The sequence below is a fragment of the Anopheles marshallii genome, chromosome 2, assembly GCF_943734725.1.
Source record: "Anopheles marshallii chromosome 2, idAnoMarsDA_429_01, whole genome shotgun sequence".
Classification (NCBI taxonomy): Eukaryota; Metazoa; Arthropoda; class Insecta; order Diptera; family Culicidae; genus Anopheles; species Anopheles marshallii.
Genome location: NC_071326.1, coordinates 52,321,456 through 52,344,460, shown reverse-complemented (window position 1 = coordinate 52,344,460; position 23,005 = coordinate 52,321,456). Strand labels below are relative to the sequence as shown.

Genomic DNA, 23,005 nt, shown 5'->3' with positions numbered 1-23,005 from the left:
CGGGCAGCGAGCGTCATTCAAAGAACAACAATCGGAGAGTGAAAAGCAAACGAGCGCCAACTACAGCGTGAGAATCAAGTGTGCAACAATCGGAATTGTGAATTACACGAACTAGCAACACTAACGCGGACTTGTTTTTATCGAAGCGAACCGAAGTGGAAGTGAATTTGAAAATACAAACACCGTACAAGATTGTCGTAGAAATGCCGTCTGCAATTGGAATCGATTTGGGCACGACGTACTCGTGCGTAGGAGTGTTTCAGCATGGAAAGGTGGAAATCATTGCCAACGACCAGGGCAACCGAACGACACCGAGCTATGTTGCTTTCTCGGACACGGAGCGGCTTATTGGTGACGCAGCCAAGAATCAGGCGGCCATGAACCCGACAAACACAGTGTTCGATGCCAAACGATTGATTGGACGCCGGTATGACGACCCGAAGATTCAGACCGATCTTAAACACTGGCCCTTCACGGTGGTGAACGACTGTGGAAAGCCAAAGATCCAGGCGGAATTCAAAGGAGAACGCAAAACGTTTGCGCCAGAGGAGATCAGTTCGATGGTGTTGACGAAAATGAAGGAAACGGCCGAAGCATACCTGGGCCATTCGGTGAAGAACGCGGTCATCACAGTTCCAGCCTACTTCAACGATAGTCAGCGACAGGCTACGAAGGACGCCGGTGCCATCGCGGGTCTGAACGTGATGCGCATCATCAACGAACCGACGGCGGCCGCGCTGGCTTATGGTTTGGACAAGAACCTGAAAGGCGAACGCAACGTGTTGATATTCGATCTGGGCGGAGGGACGTTCGACGTGTCCATTCTGACCATCGACGAGGGCTCGCTGTTCGAGGTACGAGCTACAGCCGGCGATACACACCTGGGCGGGGAAGACTTCGACAACCGAATGGTGGCCCACTTCGTGGAGGAGTTCAAGCGCAAGTTCAAAAAGGACCTATCGAAGAACGCGCGGGCACTGCGGCGCCTGAGGACGGCTTGCGAGAGAGCGAAGCGTACGCTTTCCTCCAGCACGGAGGCAACGATCGAGATCGACGCTCTGATGGATGGCATCGACTACTACACGAAGATCAGCCGGGCGCGCTTCGAGGAGCTTTGCTCGGATCTGTTCCGCTCCACGCTGAACCCGGTGGAGAAAGCCCTCACGGATGCAAAGATGGACAAAGGCTCTATTCACGACATCGTGCTGGTGGGCGGCTCTACTCGCATTCCGAAGGTACAGTCGCTGTTGCAGAACTTCTTCAGCGGCAGATCCTTGAACTTGTCGATCAATCCCGACGAGGCGGTGGCCTACGGTGCGGCGGTCCAAGCAGCAATTCTTAGTGGCGATAAGGACGAGAAGATCCAGGACGTGTTGTTGGTCGATGTGGCTCCGCTTTCTCTGGGAATCGAAACCGCCGGAGGTGTGATGACGAAGCTGATCGAGCGCAACTCACGAATCCCGTGTAAACAGACGCAGTCCTTTTCGACCTACGCGGACAACCAGCCGGGCGTGTCGATCCAGGTGTTCGAGGGCGAGAGAGCGATGACGAAGGACAACAATCTGCTGGGCCAGTTCGACCTTTCAGGCATTCCGCCGGCACCGCGCGGTGTGCCAAAGATCGAGGTCACGTTCGATCTGGACGCGAACGGCATCCTGAACGTATCGGCGAAGGAAATGAGCACTGGCAAGGAGAAAAACATCACGATCAAGAACGACAAGGGCCGCTTGTCGCAGGCTGACATCGATCGTATGCTGGCAGAGGCGGAAAAGTTCCGCGAGGACGATGAAAAGCAGCGAGAGCGCGTTGCAGCGCGCAACCAGTTGGAGGCGTACTGTTTCAGCCTGAAGCAATCGCTAGAGTCAGCCGGTTCGAGGCTAAGCGAAAGCGATCGCAAAACAGTGGAGGACCGGTGCAGCGAGACCCTGCGCTGGATCGACGGTAACGGTATGGCAGAGAAGGAGGAGTACGATCACAAAATGCAGGAGCTATCGCGATCCTGCAGTCCGATCATGACGAAGCTGCATCAGCAGTCCGGAGCCGGTCCATCTCCGACCAGTTGTGGACAGCAAGCTGGCGGGTTCGGTGGACGAACGGGTCCGACAGTAGAGGAAGTAGATTAAGAAGCAGAAAAAGCGGTTAGCTTCAGGAGTAATGCTAGACGTACATGAAGACTGTGTTAATAGCTGTAAATAAATAGGAATAAGTCATTTGCAAGAAATATTGCTCGTTGAATAAAGGATTATATGTGAAAGTGGAACTTGTACCAAAAGAATTAAAATAATAAAATAATCTCGTAAAAATAAAACAATTGCTTTGGAGTGATTTAAACAGTTGTATATATATATTTGCTTCTAGTACTTAATTTGAATTTGGCAGCCCGGTGGCATGATGGTAGCGGCGCCGGTCTTCACACGAACCGACCGGACCAATCCTCCGTGCGCTGGACTGACTATACAGCTACGGGTAAATAAAGTCACAGAAAGCCTGCAAAGGCAGGTGTAGACCTCTTGAGGTTGTTGTGCCGATGAAGAATTTGTGCCGACTTAATTTGAAAGAAATTTTAACCATTTTCTGGTCTTGGTCTATTGCCTTGTAATCCGAAACTACTTTGTTATCTTCAAATAATTTTTCCCAGTGATCTGATGGCATCTTATGCGTCAAGAAAATAATTTGTAGTTGATAAAAAAGCTTAAAATAATTATAAATGATTAATGATAAACTTATCATTTTAAAATAAATCCATTCGATTTGAATTTGTTTTCAAGGCAGTATATTAATAATACTAGAGGAAAAACATTATTTCAGAGATAAGATTGTTTTTAAAGAATAAGGAAAATATTAATAAATGAGTATGGAATTACCCATAAGGTAATTCCATACTAACATACAATACTTGTAAGAAATGTGTTGTTAACAGGATGCAAATAAATGATTATATAAATAGGAACTGGTGAAAGGTGAATAATTAAATAAATCGGTTTAGACTTACAGAAGCATCAGCCCGTAGCAGAGAGCAAAAATCATAAAGTGGGGAAAATAAAATGTAACAAACTAGAGATGGGAAATTTGATTCATTTCAAGAATTTTAATCGAGTTAAAGAGTAAGAATGAAGATTTAACTCTCAAACCCGCTCTTCAAGATTTTCATAAAATCAATTTAGCGCCATGGAGTGGGGGATCTATGCGGCGACCTTAAACTCACGACTTCAATTGTGAGTTAACTCTTATGGAAGTTAACAAGCGATTTAAAGGACGCCTTGAAGAACTCTTGTGTAAGTTAACTCGCGGATTAAATAGTGAGTTCAAGGTCGCCGTGAAGAGTTAAATCCTAATCATTTTAAATGCAGTCGATACCCTAGATACGCGGATAATGCGTTCCAGAGAAATCCGCATAGCTCGAGTTTCCTCTAAAACGTCGTCTTTCTTAATCTTAATCGTATGTCTTAATACATAGTAAGGGATCGAATAGTTATTCCCCCTTAACAGGGCACATTCAAAATTTATATTAATATGTTTATTTCAAGAATAACAGTAAAATGTAATAAAAATGTAATTTTATACTGAGGAAATGTAACATAGTTTTGTAATTAGTAATTTAAAAATTTAATTTTGCATGCAAAACTCAGTGAAATGTAAAGTTTTTAAAATCTGCGTATCTCCGCGTAAGTCGAGAGCCGCGTAACTCGGGTATTGACTGTATGTTAATTCTTTGTGAATGAGTTAAATGTGAAAGAGGCAAAAATACTCTTAAGGGAGATTTGAATTAACTCACTCCCTATGGAGATTTAAATCATTCATTCATTCTGAATCATTGCGTACATCACTAATACAAACCTAAATAAGTTTTTGATTGTTATTGTGGTTAATGGCTTGGTCATGTTCTTACGATATATTAATGCAATGAAAACAAGTAGTTAATTCTTAGAAAAGGATAACATAAGGATAAATTCAACTTATCTCATGCTTGGAAGAAAAATTGCAAATTATTGCATGTTGTGTTGCCACAATCTATTCCATCTTGACTCCGTCCGTTGGTGTATTGGTTCCCATCCAGGCCGTTCCCCCGTAGCAAGGACTTGACCATCCGGCTAAGTGGTCAAATAAATCGATACGGCCTGGCCGTAATGAAGAGAAAAAATCTATTCCATCTCGAGATGCTCCTGTTGTTCTGTTTGATGTTCAGCCATTGTCACACCTTCTCCGCCTTCCTCCAATTCGTCTTTCTCTTCTGATTCCTCGAGACGTTGGATGTTATAACGCACGATGTTCCGCTCGGTGTTCACCACCTCCACTTCCTCCGGATCCGGTTCCGGATACTGTATTACCCACTCTTTTTGCAGGGTGTTATCGATACCATGGTCCTTGACGACATGTTCCTTTGCCATATGACGGTAGCGGAAACACTTATTACAAACAGAACACACGAACGGGAACGACTTTGTGTGCGTTCTCATGTGAACCTTCAGCTGAAAGTTGCTATAAAAGCGCATTTCGCACACATGACACGGGAAGTTTCGCTCCCCAGTGTGATAGAAGCGATGCTGCTTCAACCGAGACCTGTTGTATATAGAAAGGGTACACAAAATAGTAATTATGCGTTAATGCGTAACAGACGAGATATTCTATTTTACTGACAATTACAGGAATTGCCAAACTGAAACTTTTTTTTAACAAATGGGCCACCCAAGGCGAGTGTTCATAAATAGTACATTTTTCTGGGTTCTATGCTTACCTTGTGGTGAATAATTTTCCGCATATGTCACAATTAAATCTAGGCTCTACGTGAGTTTCTCTGATGTGTCCCAGAAGGTCGCGACGTGCCTTGTACTGTTTGCCACACGTTCCGCAAGCGAACGTTTCCGATCCATGACGACAGCGAACGTGTAAACGGCATGCATGTTTGCAATGGAATCGCGAGGGACATCCTTCAATCGGACAACCGTACGGGCGACGCCCCGAATGACGATTAATATGTCCCTCCAAGCGGTTGCGTTCGACCTTCTTACCGCAGACGTTGCACTCGGTCAGAAGCGATTTGTAGAGTTCTCTGCCGGAGATTTTATTCCGTCGTCGTCGTCGTGTATCCTGAGCAGGTCGTGTAGGATTTTGGTCAACAACATTGTCAACGATTTCCCCGTTCTCAGTCGTTTCGACGTTTTCTATAGCGTTCGTATCACGTTCCTGATAATAGACATCGTTATCAACCGAATCCAATACTTCTGCATCTTCGAACTCGTTTTGATGTGTATCGTCGGCAGGTATCAAATCGGCAGTTTCCTGTACATCGACATTCTGTTGTTCTTGCAGATTCGTTAAATCTTCCAAGCTTTCCGGTTCACCTTGTGATTGTACGTCGGTTTCAAGTACTTCCAATTCCATGTTTTCCATCGCGGCAAACATAGGTCCGTTCTCTTCCGACAACGACACCTCCGTTTGTTCGACCGCTTCAAGCTCTTCTCCACCTGGGGTTTCATTTGACAGCTCGCTTTTAACATCCACAGATGATGTTACGGTATGCCATAACACTGATGGACCAGCAACTTCAGAAGATGGGCGACGATCTGCTACTGGAGAAAGCGATGCACGTTGGCGGGGAACAGTTGGTTCCGCAGATGGTCGATTGTAAGGTGGTCCACGGGGAGAATGCGTTACACGACGAACAGTAACAATATGGGGATCTGCTACTGGAGAAGGTGATGTGCGTCGTCGGCGAACAGTTGGTTCTGCAGATTGTCGATTGTAAGCAGGTGCACGGGGAGAGTGCGTTACACGACGAACAGAAGGTGACGTACGGCGCCGGGGAACAGTTGATTCTGCAGATGGTTGATTGTAAGGTGGTCCACGGGGAGAACGCGTTACACGACGAACAGCAACAATACGAGGATCAGTTGGCTGAGCTCTGCGATCTAAACTGACGTTTTCGCTATCGGAACTCGACGAATCAGTGCTACTTCTACGTCGTCTTGCGATTTCACGTCTGGGTTGGGTACGTGGATAAATGTATCGTGGCGTTTCATGCTGGGATAGAATAACTTGTACCAATGGTTGCATGTCTATGCGAAGAAAACGGCTTGGACGTCTGATGAAAAGTTTAGCTTGTACAGCTAAATAAAAGTCCCGGTACTGTTTGAACTTGTTTACTCTTTTTGTACACCGCCGGCATATGTTTCTCGGCAAGGTGCTATCTGCGAGATTGATCTGAAACGATGAGGTGAGAAAAAAAAAACAGAAACATTGCCGGTCGTTCTTTGCACGATGCATATAGAACAGATTTATTGCAATCGTTCAACTTACATGTATTCCAAAACAAACTTCAATTTTACGCACTATCGCCGCATTCATGGGTTTAACCCCTCTAGGCTTCATGCACAAGCGACAACTATTCATTATTGCAAAACAATAAATTTGATTCTGTTTAACTCACAAATTACCACGTCGTCGATTAATGGCGTACCACGAAAAAGGAAGCGTCGGTCGGTGCTCGAGTAATTTTTCGAGTAGTTTATTATGATTGAGCTAAAGCGGTGTTTACAAGGACGTAATAATACGGCCAAAAAATTAAAGTGATTGTCCTGAACACGCGAAGAGGACAGAAAAAGCAGAATAACAGAAGCAGAATAACGCAAATGCAGTACAGAAGTACACAAATTGTTGTCCTTGCAACAACACAGAAGAGAGTAATTTATTTTCATATGACATTTGCGCACACCGTACCATCCGAGGACATGTTTCGGGTTTGACGTCTCTATAACCACCTATGGTATGACCCGTGGTCAAATACCAAATGGAGTAGTTACTTATTACAATACATATTTAGTACGTGTACGAATTATGCGAGTGAGAAAAATCACCAAAGATCCTCTGGCTACATGAGCCGAATTTTCTCGATAAAAACGTTTTGCTGCGTCATGCCGAAATTAGTGATGTAAAAATCAACCTTTTTTATTCTGACGCAAGCGTTGATAAAAGCGCGTGTGTTAAAATCCACGCATTCTCAGAAAAGGTTGCGCTTGACGCACGAGCGATAACCGCTTGAAGCTGCTTGAATCAAATAACAACTGTCATCTATATGTTTTGAATCTGATGATGCTTTTCCTTTGTGCATGACTGTCATTTTTGGCGCGCAATCTGAGTCCAAAACAAAAGAAACGTTTAAAAATCAAAAGTTCAACATTGTAGATTTATGCGGTTTTTCGATGTCACATGCGCGTATTAATTGCTGTATTTTCGATTAAATTGGTTATCTTTTCGATCGTGTAATGCTACTGAAGTACAGTTCGGAGGAAGTTCAAAGGATGCAACGAGTAGGAGTGTATGATCGCGTGGACAAAATCGGTGAAGGTACATACGGTGTCGTATACAAAGCGAAAGATATACGAAACCAAAAGAATGTCGCTTTGAAACGCATACGACTTGAAAGGTAAATGAATTTGGTTAGGTAAAGCGACACACTAGCATAACCAATGTCTTGGATCTTTTTTATTGCAGCGAAACTGAAGGTATACCGTCAACGGCCATGCGCGAAATATCACTGCTGCGCGATCTGAAGCATCACTCAATAGTGGAATTGATCGATGTAATCATCTCAGAAAACAGCATTTACATGGTGTTCGAGTATCTGGATATGGATTTAAAGAAAATGCTGGATCGCCACAAAAGCAGTTTTACGCCGATGCTTGTAAAAAGCTATATGCATCAAATGCTGGACGCTATCGCGTACTGTCATTTGAATCGCATCCTTCATCGTGATCTTAAGCCGCAAAATTTACTCATCGATCGGGAAGGTCATATAAAGCTGGCCGATTTTGGATTAGCGCGTGCAGTCAACCTTCCTATAAGAATATATACGCACGAGGTGGTCACCTTGTGGTATCGGGCACCGGAGATATTGCTTGGAACCAAGTTTTACAGTGTGGGCGTTGACACCTGGAGTTTGGGTTGCATTTTTGCTGAAATGATTCTGAAACGACCGCTTTTTCCTGGGGACAGTGAGATTGATCAATTGTTCAAGATATTTCGGCAAATGGGAACGCCGGATGAATCAAGATGGCCCGGCGTTTCACATCTATCGGATTACAAAGAATCATTTCCTTATTGGGAAGCGCAACCCCTACCGAATGAAATGCAACATGACCTCGACGCACATACGCTGTTTTGTGAATTGATGCATTATGATCCTACAAAACGGCTTGCTCCAAAAAGTGCCATGATGCACCCGTATTTTGATAACGTGTGTTTGGTACCGCCAGAACTATAAGCTTCTCGTCGTGTTTATTGACTATTATACAATTGCTTACTGGCAGAATATTGCAACACAAGATCTCACATTTGCGTCTCTGTATTTGAAATGATTCTGTTGTATAGCGCCGGAGTTGGGTTTGAATTATCGTATTGGGACTGATAAAAAATGAGACTTAACTCTTGATTGGTGCTGTACCAGAATACCGCACAATTGACACCAGAGAGAATACAATCAATTTCAATATTGATAGAAAGTGCGTTTGGTTAGCAACTGTCATAAAAAATACATACTTTTTAGGTAAGTTAGGTTCACTTTAATGTGTAAACAGTTTTTACGTGTTTGCAAAATAATTGAACAATGTAGCTGAAATGACCATGGATTTTAAAATTTTTTTTTTGTTTATGATTTCGAATAATATCCCAAAATATTTAGATGGTTAAAGATCCAAGAGCTGAACCTGGCGCTTTTTTAATTATAAGCGGACACATGCACGAAAAAAGCATGAAAGCAGAGTCATTATAAACACACGGTGCGTATAGTTAGTAGAAACAGAAAGTGTTGGAACAATGCGCCATGTGGAAAAAAGTCCGAGCTCTGCTAGCAGTTTAAGGTTGTGGTTGATAAATGTTCATAGAGGTTTTGGATCTCCTGGGTCTTCCACATTCACCTGAGGAGCTGTTTAAGATCTTCAGACAACAACGACGAGACAACGAGCAATCTTCAGGACCCATGAGGAAAATAAATATTATCGAAATGACTGTAGTTTAACATAAACAATCCCAATAAAAGTAGATCAAAGGCTATCCCTCCAAAGGCAGGAAATCTTGTTGTTTGACAGCTCGTTAAATATTATGTCCGTACTCGGTGGTGGTTAGGCTTAGAATATATTTTAAGTTTATTCATGTACAAATACAAATACATTGATTTCTTAATCCTATCCCGCATACTATCTGTGTTAACACTAATGCTTGTAACCAGTGATGTACCATTGGGTAAATACCTTTTTACCCGGTATTTATTTTTTAGGTTTGTATCGAGTTTTTACAAATTTCATATTTACCAGTGGAAAAAAATTGATTTCTTCTGTTTTTTTAAAGGATTTGAACAAAAACTGTATTTCAATACAAAATATCTTAGTCTAAAAATCTATTCTTAACAATTCTTAACTTGTTTCTACATCGGGATGTTGACTAACTTTATTTATGTAATTTGTGAAATGTTTGAAAACCTCGTTAAAGTCAGGGGGAAAAAATCGTTAAAGCTATGAATTTTTATGCTATTCAATTGTTTGGTTAACTTAAAAAAATACTTAAATTAATTCGGGTTTCATCATGTTACAGGTTGCGTAGTTCAATGTTTAATTTGTATCCAATAGGTTTGGAGGTTTGTAGGCTATCATATATTTTATTGGTATGGATATTAGAGCACTGTGTATCATGGAATTAGTGTAGTTTTGTATTTGCGGTATAAACACTGATCGCATCCGGGAGAGCAGTCCTTACTCGTGGGCAGTTGTTCGCAGACTAGCTGATTTGTGTGCAGAACTGCTTTACACAGGAATGTGTGTGTGCCCTGTATCCCTGAATACAATCCCGGGCATTGTCACCACGATGTCCCTCACAGCCCACTGGCGTATAGTGGAGCGTGCCATCAGCAAAGCAGCGGAACGACATGTCGGCTACGTGACACGCAGCCAGAGAAAGGAGTGGTTCGATGAAGAGTGCAGGCGAGCACTATCCGAGAAGAATGCAGCACGCGCCCGAATGCTGCAACGGGAAACTCGTCAGAACGTGGAGAACTACAGACGACTGAGGAGGCAGCAGACCCGACTGTTTCAGGAGAAGAAGCGTCTTCTGGGGGAGTCGGAAGAGCAGCAGATGGAGCGGCTTACTCAGTCGGGGGAAACTCGTAAGTTCTACAGGATGCTGAACGCGGCGCGGAGCGGTGATGTCCGCAACATCACAATGTGCCGCGATGCAGAGGGGAGTATTCTGGCGGACGAACGAGAGGTCCCCCCGGAAGACGCTTCTTTTTGTTTCCCCCCCGGGGAAAGAGGTCCCCCCGGAAGCCGGTTTTGTTGGAGGAAAATCGACGACCGACCAAATCTTTACTCTCAGGCAGATCCTCCAAAAATGCCGAGAGCACCAAATCCCCACGCACCACCTGTTCATCGACTTTAAGGCGGCCTACGACACCATAGATCGGATGCAGCTATGGAACACCATGCAGCGGTACGGCTTTCCGGGAAAGCTGGTGCGGCTGTTGAGGGCCACCATGGACAGGGTGCAGTGCAAGGTGAGAGTATCGAGCATGCTGTCGGATGCGTTCGAGTCTCATCGGGGATTGAGGCAAGGTGACGGACTCTCCTGTCTGCTGTTCAACATCGCTCTGGAAGGTGTCATGAGAAGCGCGGGCTTCGATATGCGGGGCACGATTTTCACCCGTTCCATCCAATTCCTTGGCTTCGCGGATGACATCGACATCATCGGAAGGACATCTGCGGCGGTGTGCGAGGCGTACACCCGACTGAAGCGCGAAGCCTCAAGGATTGGATTGCTGATCAATGCGACGAAGACAAAGTACCTGCTTGCCGGAGGCTCTGACCGTAATAGGGCCATGCTGGGAAGCAGCGTATCGGTTGACGGCGATGATCTCGAGGTAGTAGAGGAGTTCTGCTACCTCGGTACGATCATAACTTCGGACAACAACATAAGCAGCGAAATCCGAAGGCGCATTGTTCAGGGGAATTGTGCCTACTACGGGCTCCACAAACTCCTACGATCCAGAAACCTTCTCCTGCGCACGAAATGCACGATATACCGTACATTGATTCGGCCGGCTGTCGTCTATGGTCATGAGTCTTGGACCATGCTCACAGAGGATACCAATGCACTCGGTGTTTTCGAACGCCGTGTGCTAAGGACGATCTTTGGCGGTATCTTGGAGCACGACGGGTGGAGGAGGAGAATGAACCACGAGCTTGCTGAGCTGTTTGGGGGACCTGACATCCTGACGGTGGCGAAGGCCGGAAGGATACGCTGGTTGGGGCACGTCATGAGGATGCCGGACTCGTGCCCCACCAAAAAGGTCCTCGTCGGCGACCCGTTCGGCACGAGACGCAAAGGAGCGCAGCGAGCCCGTTGGCTGGATCAGGTGGAGCAGAACCTGTCGGAGATCTGGTGCAGCAGAGGATGGAGAGCGTCAGCCCTGGATCGAGTCTCCTGGAAACGTATTGGTGACCAGGCCATGTCAGCACGACGTGCTCAACATTAAGAGCGGGCCAAAGAAGAAGAAGCATTGTCTTCAGCGCAACTGCTTGCAGCTGAAAGCCTTGCAGGACGGGGAACTGAATTCAGGGAATTGCTGTTGGAATGGCTATTGATGCGCTGATGGATTTCCTGCGAAGTCGCAGTGTTGTTGCTGTTGGCTCTGATGATGCTCGGCCGTGCGTTGCAGTTGTTGTTGTGGTAGTGTTTGTGGTCGGTTCGCCACAATTTATTTGAGTTGTTGTTGTTAATTGTTTATAGAGGTTTTGGAACTCCTGTGTCACTTTCACCTCTGGCTTTGTTTGATTGCTTCAATGTTGTGTACCTGTGTGTGTTATGTGTGTCCATGAATTAAATAGTAGTACAGGTTTTTCTGCTTACATGTCATACTATTTTTGGGTAAGTTAATTCATATTTTCTTCCAATTTACAGCTGGGTATTGCACACATATTTTCGCTTTGTGTAATTGTCTCAAATCGTGTGTGTAAATGTTCTTGCTGGACGCATTTTCTATTATTTCTCTCGAAAGATATGCTGTTTCTTGGATTACTAATTTTATACAAGGAAAGTTTAAAGTTGTAATAATTGGTGGATTTTCTATTGTGGAAAGTGCAGCAATATCCCACACCTTCGGCAGAATAAACGTGTTACAAATTTTTATTTTTTTAATTGAATTCAGATTTTTTTTTAACTATTTCATCCCAGTTATTTTTTTTTCCTTAAGCCGTTTAGCGATTATGAATGTTATTCTATGTATTGGTTAATGTGCCATTAATTAAAATTTTGGATGTTGCTTTGTCTTCTATTGTTTTTAGTATATGGGTTATATGTTTGTTTATTCCTATTTCGTCCATCGTCTTATATAGGAAACTTCGATTTACTCTATCTAAAGCTTGGTTCAAATCGAAAGAAATAAGTTTCCCTGCAACCTGTTTCTGTTTCAGTAAAGTTTTTTTTTTCTTTTAATAACATGAAGTCTTGGAAAATATTGTAGTTTCTGTTATGGCAGTTTTGAGTTCAAGACAAAAGTTGATGCGTATTCGTATTATCCTGCTGATAATGTTATAATCGGCATTTAGCAACGTGACGTGTCTGAACGATTTTAATCCTGCAGTTTTCTTCCAACTTCCACTTCCAACTCGGTTATCCTGTCATTTATTTGACTTTGTTTACCCGTAGCTGGATAGTCAGTCCTGGTCCGAATGGGATTTTGGTCCGGTCCGTTCGTGCGAAGACCGGTACCGTTACCATCATGTCACAGGCCAGCCCCAAAACATTAACAATACTAGTGAAAACAACTAGATTTATACGTCGGTATCAAAGAGAAAGAAGAAAAGATGTTTTCTGATTGCTGAATTTACAAATTGATTTGCGTAATATTACTGAATTTGATTAAAAATTAAAATAGGGCAATATCCGGTAAATGTCAATTAGATATTTGGAAAAAGCTAAATTGATTCCAGTTGTGTGAATAGTACTTGAGTTGTTTCAGCAGTAACTAGCATAGAATGCCTCGAACATAATCGAACAGGGTGATAGGAAATATTGCGTATCCAATCGGATCGATTAAAGTAAAATTTTGCAATTAATTTGCTAGTTTAGCGATTGTTTAAAATTATGGGCGCGCCATTTCATTGCTTAGCTCAGAAGCAATATAGCCCAAAAACATCCCACCGTATCGAAAAACACACGGTACAATGCAGTGACCGCAAAAATCCGCAACAAAAACCCTAATTAACAGCATGTACGAACACAAACCTCCTGGTCTTCCGCTCACCGGCAAGCACCGTTACCAGGTCTTGAAAACCGTGGCTACAAAACAGAGGCATCGGGACGGTGCCCTATAATGTGGGACGAGAATCAGCTAGCACAGCGTGTTGTACGTTGTGTAAGAGGGGGAAATCACAGTTTGTCAGACAACTGCTGGGAAACTAGTTTTTACTCATCCTGTCGCTCACAATTAACCTTTCACTAGATATGGTTCTGATCAGCGGCATTGAAGTAGCCGAATATGGCGACGTGAGGTATAACGTGACCGATTGTTCACCTCAGAAACAGGTAAGTTAATTTAATAAACATTATTTCTAGCAATTAGCTCCGAAACAAAAACTGGATGGGCACTAGGAGAGTATCGGTATGTTAGATTGGAGTTGTCAAAAGTTAACAGAATTCGTTTATACGAGCTCATTGACAATATTTTGGTAGCGGTTGCAATGCGCATAGAAATCAGCTAAAATATTGCTTGTAATTTACAAGATACCAATAAATTATTGTTATTATAATCGACATGGAAAATAGTAATATTTTCGTCTACTGATCGTCTTTTACTCAACACTGGACGTCACTACACTGTATACTGGACAGTTGCGGTCCTCTCACTACTGAAAGGTGCTCTTTATATCTCTGCCGAGAAATTTTAGATGCCTGGTAGACATAATGTATTGCGAGCCTGCCAGCATCGTAGCTTAGTGACCTTTTTGTGGCTGCTGTTGAGAATTAATTTCGTCTTCACGAGTTCTATCTCCAACTTCACTGATCTCATCCACCAATCGATTCTAATGACTGCATCAATCGCCAGTATCTCAATCGCCTCGATTGTTTAGCCTGTAACCGTTAGAGCGATATCATCGGCGAAACTAGTAAGTTTTGTTCCTGGAGGCAGTGAGAGAGTACCACGTCGTACATGACATTCCACAAAGTGATTCAGAGAACTGATCTCTGTGGAATGTCATCCCTGATGTGGGTTGTCTGCCTTCGTATCGTATTGCAGTACACGATCGTCGAAAAAACTGCTCATAAGTCTACACAAGTACGGGGAACCTCCATGCACTCCAGTGCTGCAGCCCAACTGGCACCGTTGAACGCGATTTTTATCGCGTTGTTATCAGCGAACAGTAGAGAGCTCCGTTTCTTTTCCGCCTAAACGCAGCATACCCTTCTCCAGAACGAAGGATATTGCGTCGATCGTTGAACGTTTCTTTCGGAAGGCAAACTGCTGCTCGGAAATACCGTGCGGATCATCCGCGTATGCTGTCAGTCTTTTCAGAATTGACACTTTCTGCACTTTAGCCAACGAGTCAGTGAATCCCAAGGGTCATAGAGCTAATGGGTCGTCTGGCTTCTTACATGCCTTCGGTATCAGAACGAGCTTTTGCTGCTTCCACGTTGACGGGAACTGACCCAACGTGAAAGTGTCCTGGGGCTTCTTGGAATACTGCCGGAATATGCTTTCAGTGCGGCCTTTACTGCATAATTTGGGTTACCACCTGAGGGAGCTTTGATCTGTCGGTACATAAGCAGTCGGTTCTAATGCTGCCAAAAATTGTGATGCTTTCCGATATAGACAGAAATAAGTTATGAAATTTTTAAGATGATTAATACGCCCATTGTGGATACTATTTGTGTCACTTGTAGTAGTTTTTTATTTAAATTGGCAAAAAAGCAGCTATTGAAGTTAGTGTTTTGGGTGCAATTGTAGAATACGATGAGTAGAATACTAAAGTCAAACTTAAGCAGGATCAGAATGTTTGAAGCATACTTGAACTGCTCTTATGTAGGAATTTTGATCAATTCAAAATTGGTTTAGATAGACATAAATTGCAATTCATGTACACGGTGAAAATAATACGTACATGTGAGGAACCAGTTCGTCCTCTTTTTCGCGTTAATAAGGCTTAATGTGATAAGGTTAGATGTGTCAGGTGTTTCAGGGTCAAATAGCAATGTTTTGAATTATGTTGAATCACCTCCAAATTCATTCATTCATAGTAGTAAGTTTTTTAAATTTCAATGTAACCTAACAACTTGCTCATTTGTTATCAAGTATTGGTATTGAAGGGATTTGTTTAGGTCTGCAGTAAAAAAAATCTACCCACGAACAGCTAACAGAAAGTAATAAACTCCTCCATTAAATCGTTTCTGTACCAAAATTAGTCCACATTTTGGATCATCACAATCCTCATGTCAACCGGACTGCCGTTCATCTGGCAGTATATAGAAATTTGTCAAACTTTCGTGAGATGTATATGACTATGACGGTAAGCAGTGAAACTAATTTACAATGCCTTTGCATCTAATTCGTAGTACATATGCTTCATTGTTAGATGTTTGGAAATTGCGTGGAAGGAGATGGATGGTTCTTTGCTAGTAAACTTCGTTTTGTCTATGATGTTAGACGCATTTGGTACTATTTTGCTTCCATCTAGCCTATAAAAATAGAAAACGGGTGATTGTGGTGCAGGAACCTTAACCGTAGGACTAGATTGGATTGGAGAGCTTATGTAGGATAAACAAAAACCGGCGGTCGCAGACAGACTAATCGTACCGGAACATTTACATTTAAAGAAATAGCAGAAACAACTTGCAAATGTATGTATAATGCAAATGTAGAAAAAAACTATATAAATCTATGTATATGTAAACTAGGTGTCAACAGGAATACCTATCTGTAGCTACAAACTTATGCAGCTGACAGATCACGTTGTGTCTTAAATGAGATGTAACAGGATAGGTATTGCTTTGTAAAAAAGAAAACCCAACGCAGCAAAAACTAACATTATCTTTTCGCATCCGCAATGAGGTACAGTAGCAACAAGGTTTAGTACAAACCGCTGGAAGCAAACATGGGCAAGCGCTAGAGCTTGAAAATCAGCATGTGAGCAGAGGTGCTGAGACCATCAGGAAGAGTAAAAGAAGAGAGTCTCGATGTTTTCATTATTTAGGCCATTTGTTTATGAATCCTTCTTTATGTTGCTTACGAACAAATCTTGATATCGTGGCAAGCAATTGTAAATGAAAGTACATTTTTTTAAATATTGTATTTTAAAAATGATAGTTATAAAAAAACAACAACTCAAAATACTATTAGCTGGCCTAAGGAGACAAATAAATTATGTATATTATTATATCGGTTATTTCAATTGATTTTGTTGAAGCTGTGTTGTTTTTTTAACATTGTTTAACTCATCTAGGTTTAACAATACCTATATATTCATTTTAGTTTATAATGCTACGAAAGTAATGGAATAAAGAGGATTTGGATATCGTATTTAGTAGATAGCTATATTGTTTCTGAATTGATTTTTTGACTATCCCTATCCAAGGGTACTCCGCCTAAATGCCTGGAGGCGCCCAGTACTTTACGTGCAGTACAGCACGTTACAACTACAAGCAACAACAAATAAACGGTGCAGAACTAATGGATGGGTTAAGAATTAAAAAAGGAAAAATCTTTTAAAAACCTTATCTTTTATTTTTTTTATCTTTTTTTCAAATCCCACAAAAATACTAATAATAATAATTAAGTAAATATGTCGATACGGTCGTTCTAACGAAAAAAAAACGTAGATGAGAGTACATGAGTAAATTAATCCTATTTTATTTTTAATTATATATTACATGCATATTACAAATATATTTAACAATATTTAACGTAGCTTCCAATGAATATAACTTTATTGTATTATTTTATATTATTTAAACTGCTATTAAAAATAATGAAACATTGTAAAATATTTCACAAACATTATCTATTTTTAAATAAATGGGAATGATTTTGACAAAACATTAATAATTGCCCATTTTCATACGCACTATTCCATGATTTCATATTATGTTTCGCATTAAAATACAGTTTGAAATTAATTTATCAAACGTATTTGCGTGATTTGCTATTTTTTTATGGTCGTCATAGCTCAGGGTCGTGCGTAAAATTCATTAAGTCAAAAATGCACATATTTTGCGTGTTTTAAACATACGTGTAGTATGATACGTTTTTAGTGTAATTACAATGTGGTATGTTGATTTTTGTTTCGTCGTAGTTTGTATTTGCACGTTCTCCGGAACTGGGTTCCGACATTGGATGTTTTTAGATGCTCTTTTTTAACTCGGTCTCATGCTCATAGAAATTGCGTAAGTTCTCGGACTAGTAAGCTATTAAAACTTTGGAATTAACTTCTTCTACAACCTAACTCGCTATGTGATTGTAGTCAGGACTATTTTTTTATGCTGTCGTTTTCCAATGTTACGTAGGTTCTCGATGAAGTAGTCCCGTTTATCTGATGTGTGTTGCTTTTTCGTTTTTATTTTTGTACTATGAACTCATTAGATCCATCCGTACCGGAGTGGAAACACGAAATGAGTGAAAAATTGCGTAATTAGTTTTATTACATCGTTGGCAATGTTTTGCTTCTTCTTTTTGCAATGTTTTTTTTTTAATGTGCTAGGGGTTTATTTATTCTCCAGGAATTTTATCACGCGAATGAAGGCCTCAACCACCCATGGTCAGCATAGTTGTAGCTGTAGGTTTTTAGAGTGTTTTTTTAGCTTTAAAGATGATTTCGCCGGAATGTGACTGATGATACTTTCATTCAATTAGCAGGAGTTCTGGTGCGCTAGTGCTTTTAATTTGCGTGGTTACAGTTTCAGATAGCTTTCCAAGGTGTGTCGGTAATGGTGATGGCGTGCTGAAATTTGTTAGAAGGATCAAGTTTTGCAAAGTTTCAAAAGGTCGGTGAAAGTGAATGGTTTTATGATGGGTACAGCGTGGCGTATGATTTAATTAATTAAACTGTGGCATTCCACGAAGCTCACATAACATAGACAAATAAAGTGAATATGTATTTTTTTCTTCGAAAACGCATGAAACTGATGACGAATACGCATTTTGATCAAAAGCAATAATATTATTTTTTTTTGGTAGTTTGAACGGAATGAGCAATGATGATGAATGGAATGATTTAGTTTTCTGTTAAATTATTGTACCCTTTTTATTGATACACTTGTACCATATTCCCATCGAGTCAGTCTCGAAGAACAGTTTGACTAAAATATGCAGTATAAAGAATATTAATAGAATAATATGTACTGTAGAACAAATGGATAGTGGTCAAAAGAATTGTGTTAGCGTTCGAACAAATGCATAGTCTAGTATAAACGAGTGGAAGAGAAAAGAAAACGTTTGCAAAAGTAAAATGAATAATGAAGCCATGCGTTCTTCATGGTGGAATAATAAACAAAGAAAAAACTAGTGTAAACGATGTAAGAAGTAAACGACAAGATAAAGTAAATGAGGGTGAGAAGGGGGCCAGCTGTGTTATGATCACAACAGAACACGATGCATACAATATGACTAGATCGTTGAACGCTAGATGAAACCACACCGAGGACAACCATTGCGTTTCACCGTCGAATCGTCACAGAAGGCAGGGTTTGCTTTTATCCTAATTACTAAATAAAATGCAAATTAACTATAAGGGTAATTCATGAGCCGTGGTGCTTTACCCGTTTCGTTCCCATTAGTCTCTTACGTTTCAGTTTTATCCTTGACGCCGTTTTTAGATATACGTTTAGGCCGGTAGTTGCAGAGGTTGGTACGGCCTGTGGAAGCACTACGAATGCTTTGTACACTCGTTGCGCAGGAAAGTCAGAAAATGGCAGGCATAGCGGTCGCTGTGTGTTGAGATCGGTGGCGGACCTTGAGGCCGCTTTCCGACAGGCTGGCTGGAAGATCACTTTGACTGGCTCGCTGTAGATCCCTTTCCGGCTAGCACACACTTTGCGCTTCCGTCGCGTTGAAACGGCCACGACTGCCAGCGATGGGCTCAGAGTGTGGCTGTGTGGATTATGTTGTGGTGCTGTCGTGTCGCCAAGGGAAGTGTCACGAGTGGGTGGCTTTAGCTCGGTTTGTCATTTTCCCGTACACAAACATATAAGGTTGGGGCATGTCCATAAATACGCTCACATCGTCGGCATCACGCCATGTGAGCGTACATTTTCGCGTAGCTGCTAGAATCTTTACCGCCTGTAGCACAGACGTGGGCCGGGTATGAAAGGGCGAATGTGATGGTGCGACTCATGGAAGTGGGAAGGATTTTAGCACCCAACGTGTGATGGCTGTTGATGATGAGTAAAGTATGAATAATTAAATTAATTAAGTTTTATGCGTGTGGTGGCAGCATGGAATGCGTTGGGCAGGGAATGTAGCATCGCGATATGAAAGACGGCGATAGTTAAAGTGGGAAGCGTATGGATTTGTGTATGATTTATCGTGGTCATGCAATATGAATAGAAGGAGGCGCTTAAAAGCTACTCTCATTACGTTACCATTGCTGTGGTTAATCGTTTCTTGGCAAAGTGTTTTGCTGTTTGGAAATGATTCGACAGCCAAGAGGATGTAATACGAGTCAAAAGGCTTTTTCACTCGTAGCATTGATTCTGTCTTTTTTTTTTCAATAGTTTTATTGCAAACAGTCATTGAAATTGTGCGATAATAAAACTGCAGTCATAAAGTTATCTTTTGATTGCTAGTGCAATTCCTAGTGGTATTCAATATGGAAAACTAGTAGGCTTTGATTTACTGTTTAACTATTTTAATACATAAAAACCAATATTCAACTCGTTTGTCGATTTATGCGTCTACTCTTAGCAAGATATGTTGTATATACATTGGAAAATATTACACCTATCTTGCATAAGTGCTAGCAGATTAATATGATCACTTCTTACCATTAAAAGTATGTTAGGAATTCAAATTTTAAGCTAAAAATGTAAAAGAAAGTTATATTCATAAGTTTACGATTGATTGATGATCTTTATTCGGAGCTAAATAATCAAATGCAGCAAACGAATGTTTCTATTTCATTTATAATGAACTGAATTTCTGACCGTCATTAACCAAAAAAATGAAGACTACACTGCTGAATCTATTTCTAAATGGGCGTGTACGTCCGGAATGAATGAGGTCTCTCAACACAGTTCCTAGAAGGTAATATATTTCCTTTTGCGAATACAACAAAAGCCGTCTCTTGTAACGAGAACAAGAATAACAAGAATGAAATATTTTAAACATAAGAATATATACATTTTTTTCGAGTTCGAGAACAATGGCCAGGCCAAATCGCTACGAACTATGAATATTTCATTAATTAATCGAGCTTCGAAATATTACAAAACATTTCGTCCAAAAGCATGTTTTTCCTCATCGTTTATGGTTAGTTTAATTCCATGTTTGACAAACTGCTCAGTTACAGTTCGGCTACAACACTTAATTGCCTAAGTTTAAGTATACCCAAATCATACTATTCTTCACCTTTTCTAAAACTGTCTGCTATATTTGCATCATTAAAGATGTTATTTTTGTCATGCTTATGTAACGACTTTGTACGAAAATATGCATATGGCACAAATTGTTGCATGCCAACATCCAAAAAACCTAGACTGGAAAATGTACGGGCAATATTCGGCACTCAATCCATCAGACAATAGCGTTTCGAATTTCAAGGCACAAACTAATCCTCTAGAAAAGCTCAAGCTGTTTTGCCGCTTTTCCGTCTTTTTTATTCCTAAGTTTGCTAGCTTTACCAGCCAAATGGAACCGTTCAGGTACGCTAACCAGCGGGTAACGCAATGGGTTTGAGTTCTGTAACTAAGTCCAGCGTGGTGTTGGTTACAGTGGTACACCCCGACGGTACGATTGATGCTCATGTTTTGCCTCCGTAGTGCCACAAAGCCCGTTGCTCAGTCTTACTGATTGTCCCGGTTCGTGTAGGTTGCCCATTAGAGGCCTGGTTAACGGGGACGGGCTTTCGCATCCGTTAGGAAACAACTTTGCTCTAATCCCGAACAATGGTCGTTGTGTTTGCGCTTTGGGGATGGGTTCCGGCTAGAGTCAGCATTGGTCTGATCTCAGCGATCAGTGTTGAACGTGTCCTTTCTTTCATCCGAACGCCTGTTACCGACTGTACACACTTACAATCACAATCCCACACATGCATCGCATTCCCGCGTGGATCCCGGTACAGATGGTTTGAATTAATAGAATGAGGAGCGTACCATTTTACGTACGAGAGCTGAGTTCCGGGTTCTTGGACCATCCTGTCAACAAGCAGCACTACCTTAAGGAGCCGGGAGATATGTTTCACAAATGTCAATTTGGCTAGTATTCCTGTTCGAATCTTCGGACGTTCCGGCTGGGCGTCTCCATTTGAAAGTGAATAGCGGTACTGGGAACCATCCATTCCCCAACGGATTAGATTATCGTCGTTATTCGCGTTATGTCGCACATAATTTAAGTTCAAAGCTAGATGAACTGTTTGATCTATTCGTCGCTTCGAGATACGTTCAACAAAACGAAGAAAGAAACACAAAATCAAACGTTAATCATTCGTCCAAAGCTCGCCCTTAGCTATTCTAAAGAGAGTTTATCGTGCATTAAAGCAGGGCAAATCATCGATCAACTAAGCAATGATACATCCTCACTTATATTTTGATAAAATAGAGGAATAATAAAAAATAAGATAAGAAAAAGAATAAAAGATACTGGCACTGAATAGCAATATTGGATATTAGATGCATAAGAAAAAAAAAATGGGTACTGGTATTTAGCTCAAATTAACATTTCAATAAGATGTGACCTGTACGAGAGCTATCTCTAAGTCTATTTTTCTCGTTTCTCTTTCTGTTGCGTTATTCTCGACTTACAGTATGGTTAAAAAGACATGTGTGGAATTGAATATAAATGTACATAGTGCCGGTTATAGTTGTATTTGACTTCTTCTCTGATTGTTTGCGCACAGTATAATCACAGTATCCATAGTTTATACAGCGAAATATTTAATTAATAATTTTTTTTATAAATTACACACTTTGCAATAAATTATTATCCATCTGCTGTATATGTAGACCCGGATTTCTGAAAAGAAACATTAGGGAAAAATGGAAAGTAAGCTTGTTAATAGCTGAGCTAAAATCACAACAATTCACGGAAGGACAACCGATAGCACGGAATTCATCCCAACGGAGACAACAGCTATCTGCCCGGTCACGAAACAAAACAAACAGTGTATGAGAGGATCGGTGTTAGTCTTGCTCATCGGTCTCTTTTTCGGGGAAATTTCTCTCCAGCCTTGAATCAGATTCGGAGTGGCGAAAAGGGAAATCTTCGTCGGATCGCACTCGGGTCCTTCGTGCTCGAAGGGGATGCTACGAGCATCGGTTTACGTGTCCACTCCGTGCACTCTGTTCACTCCGACGGCTAGCATGCAGGATTAGTGTGTGAATATCCACCGTGCTACAAGGACGTACATTTTTTCCGTCGGAAGCTCCCTCGATCGGGTCGTGTTTGTGATTGGTATTTGCGATTTTGTGTCCACATTCCACTGGCAGTCGAGGTTCCACGAACCACATCTAGGCGATTGCGTTGCGATCTCGGGCTGCCAGCTTTATGGGTGCCACATTCAGTCAGACACGTTTAGCAATGTCTGTCAGTGAAGATGGTCGTGTGTTTGTTTAGCGTCGAGTGCCGGTGTTTGAGTTTGTCTGGTACTGTATGCAAGACCATGCATTCCGCAGTCGACAGCTAGGAGCCGGATGATTGACAGAAGGAAATAAAGTTGAGCAGCCACAGAATTAAGCGCAAGGGAATAGTAGGTTACGGATAACGAGAGGGAACCGAAATACGGCTTCATCTTCTCATTTCCTTTTCTAGTACAGAGAA

General features: G+C 41.6%; 3 protein-coding genes across 4 annotated transcripts; 2 read left to right on the top strand and 1 right to left on the bottom strand.

Annotated features, from left to right (window-relative positions):
• Positions 1-197: 197 nt before the first annotated feature.
• LOC128708601 (heat shock protein 70 A1-like) lies at positions 198-2,123 on the top strand. 2 transcript variants are annotated; one of them, XM_053803581.1, is made up of 2 exons: positions 198-2,043; positions 2,074-2,123. In XM_053803581.1, the coding sequence occupies exons 1-2, from the start codon at positions 204-206 to the stop codon at positions 2,121-2,123; spliced, it is 1,890 nt and encodes a 629-aa protein (XP_053659556.1). In that variant the 5' UTR covers positions 198-203. The 2 variants fall into 2 exon arrangements, with proteins under 2 accessions (XP_053659556.1, XP_053659555.1); XM_053803580.1 differs by having other exon boundaries at positions 198-2,123.
• Positions 2,124-4,142: 2,019 nt separating this feature from the next.
• Positions 4,143-6,390, bottom strand: LOC128718125 (transcription factor E4F1-like). The gene is made up of 4 exons (XM_053811799.1): positions 6,298-6,390; positions 5,865-6,201; positions 4,736-5,687; positions 4,143-4,560 (listed from the first exon to the last, which is right to left on the bottom strand). The coding sequence occupies exons 1-4, from the start codon at positions 6,388-6,390 to the stop codon at positions 4,143-4,145; spliced, it is 1,800 nt and encodes a 599-aa protein (XP_053667774.1).
• An 872-nt stretch (positions 6,391-7,262) lies between these two features.
• LOC128717978 (cyclin-dependent kinase 2) lies at positions 7,263-8,260 on the top strand. Its single transcript, XM_053811654.1, has 2 exons — positions 7,263-7,423; positions 7,492-8,260. Exons 1-2 carry the CDS (start codon positions 7,263-7,265, stop codon positions 8,258-8,260), a joined length of 930 nt encoding a protein of 309 aa, XP_053667629.1.
• The last annotated feature ends 14,745 nt before the right edge of the window (positions 8,261-23,005 follow it).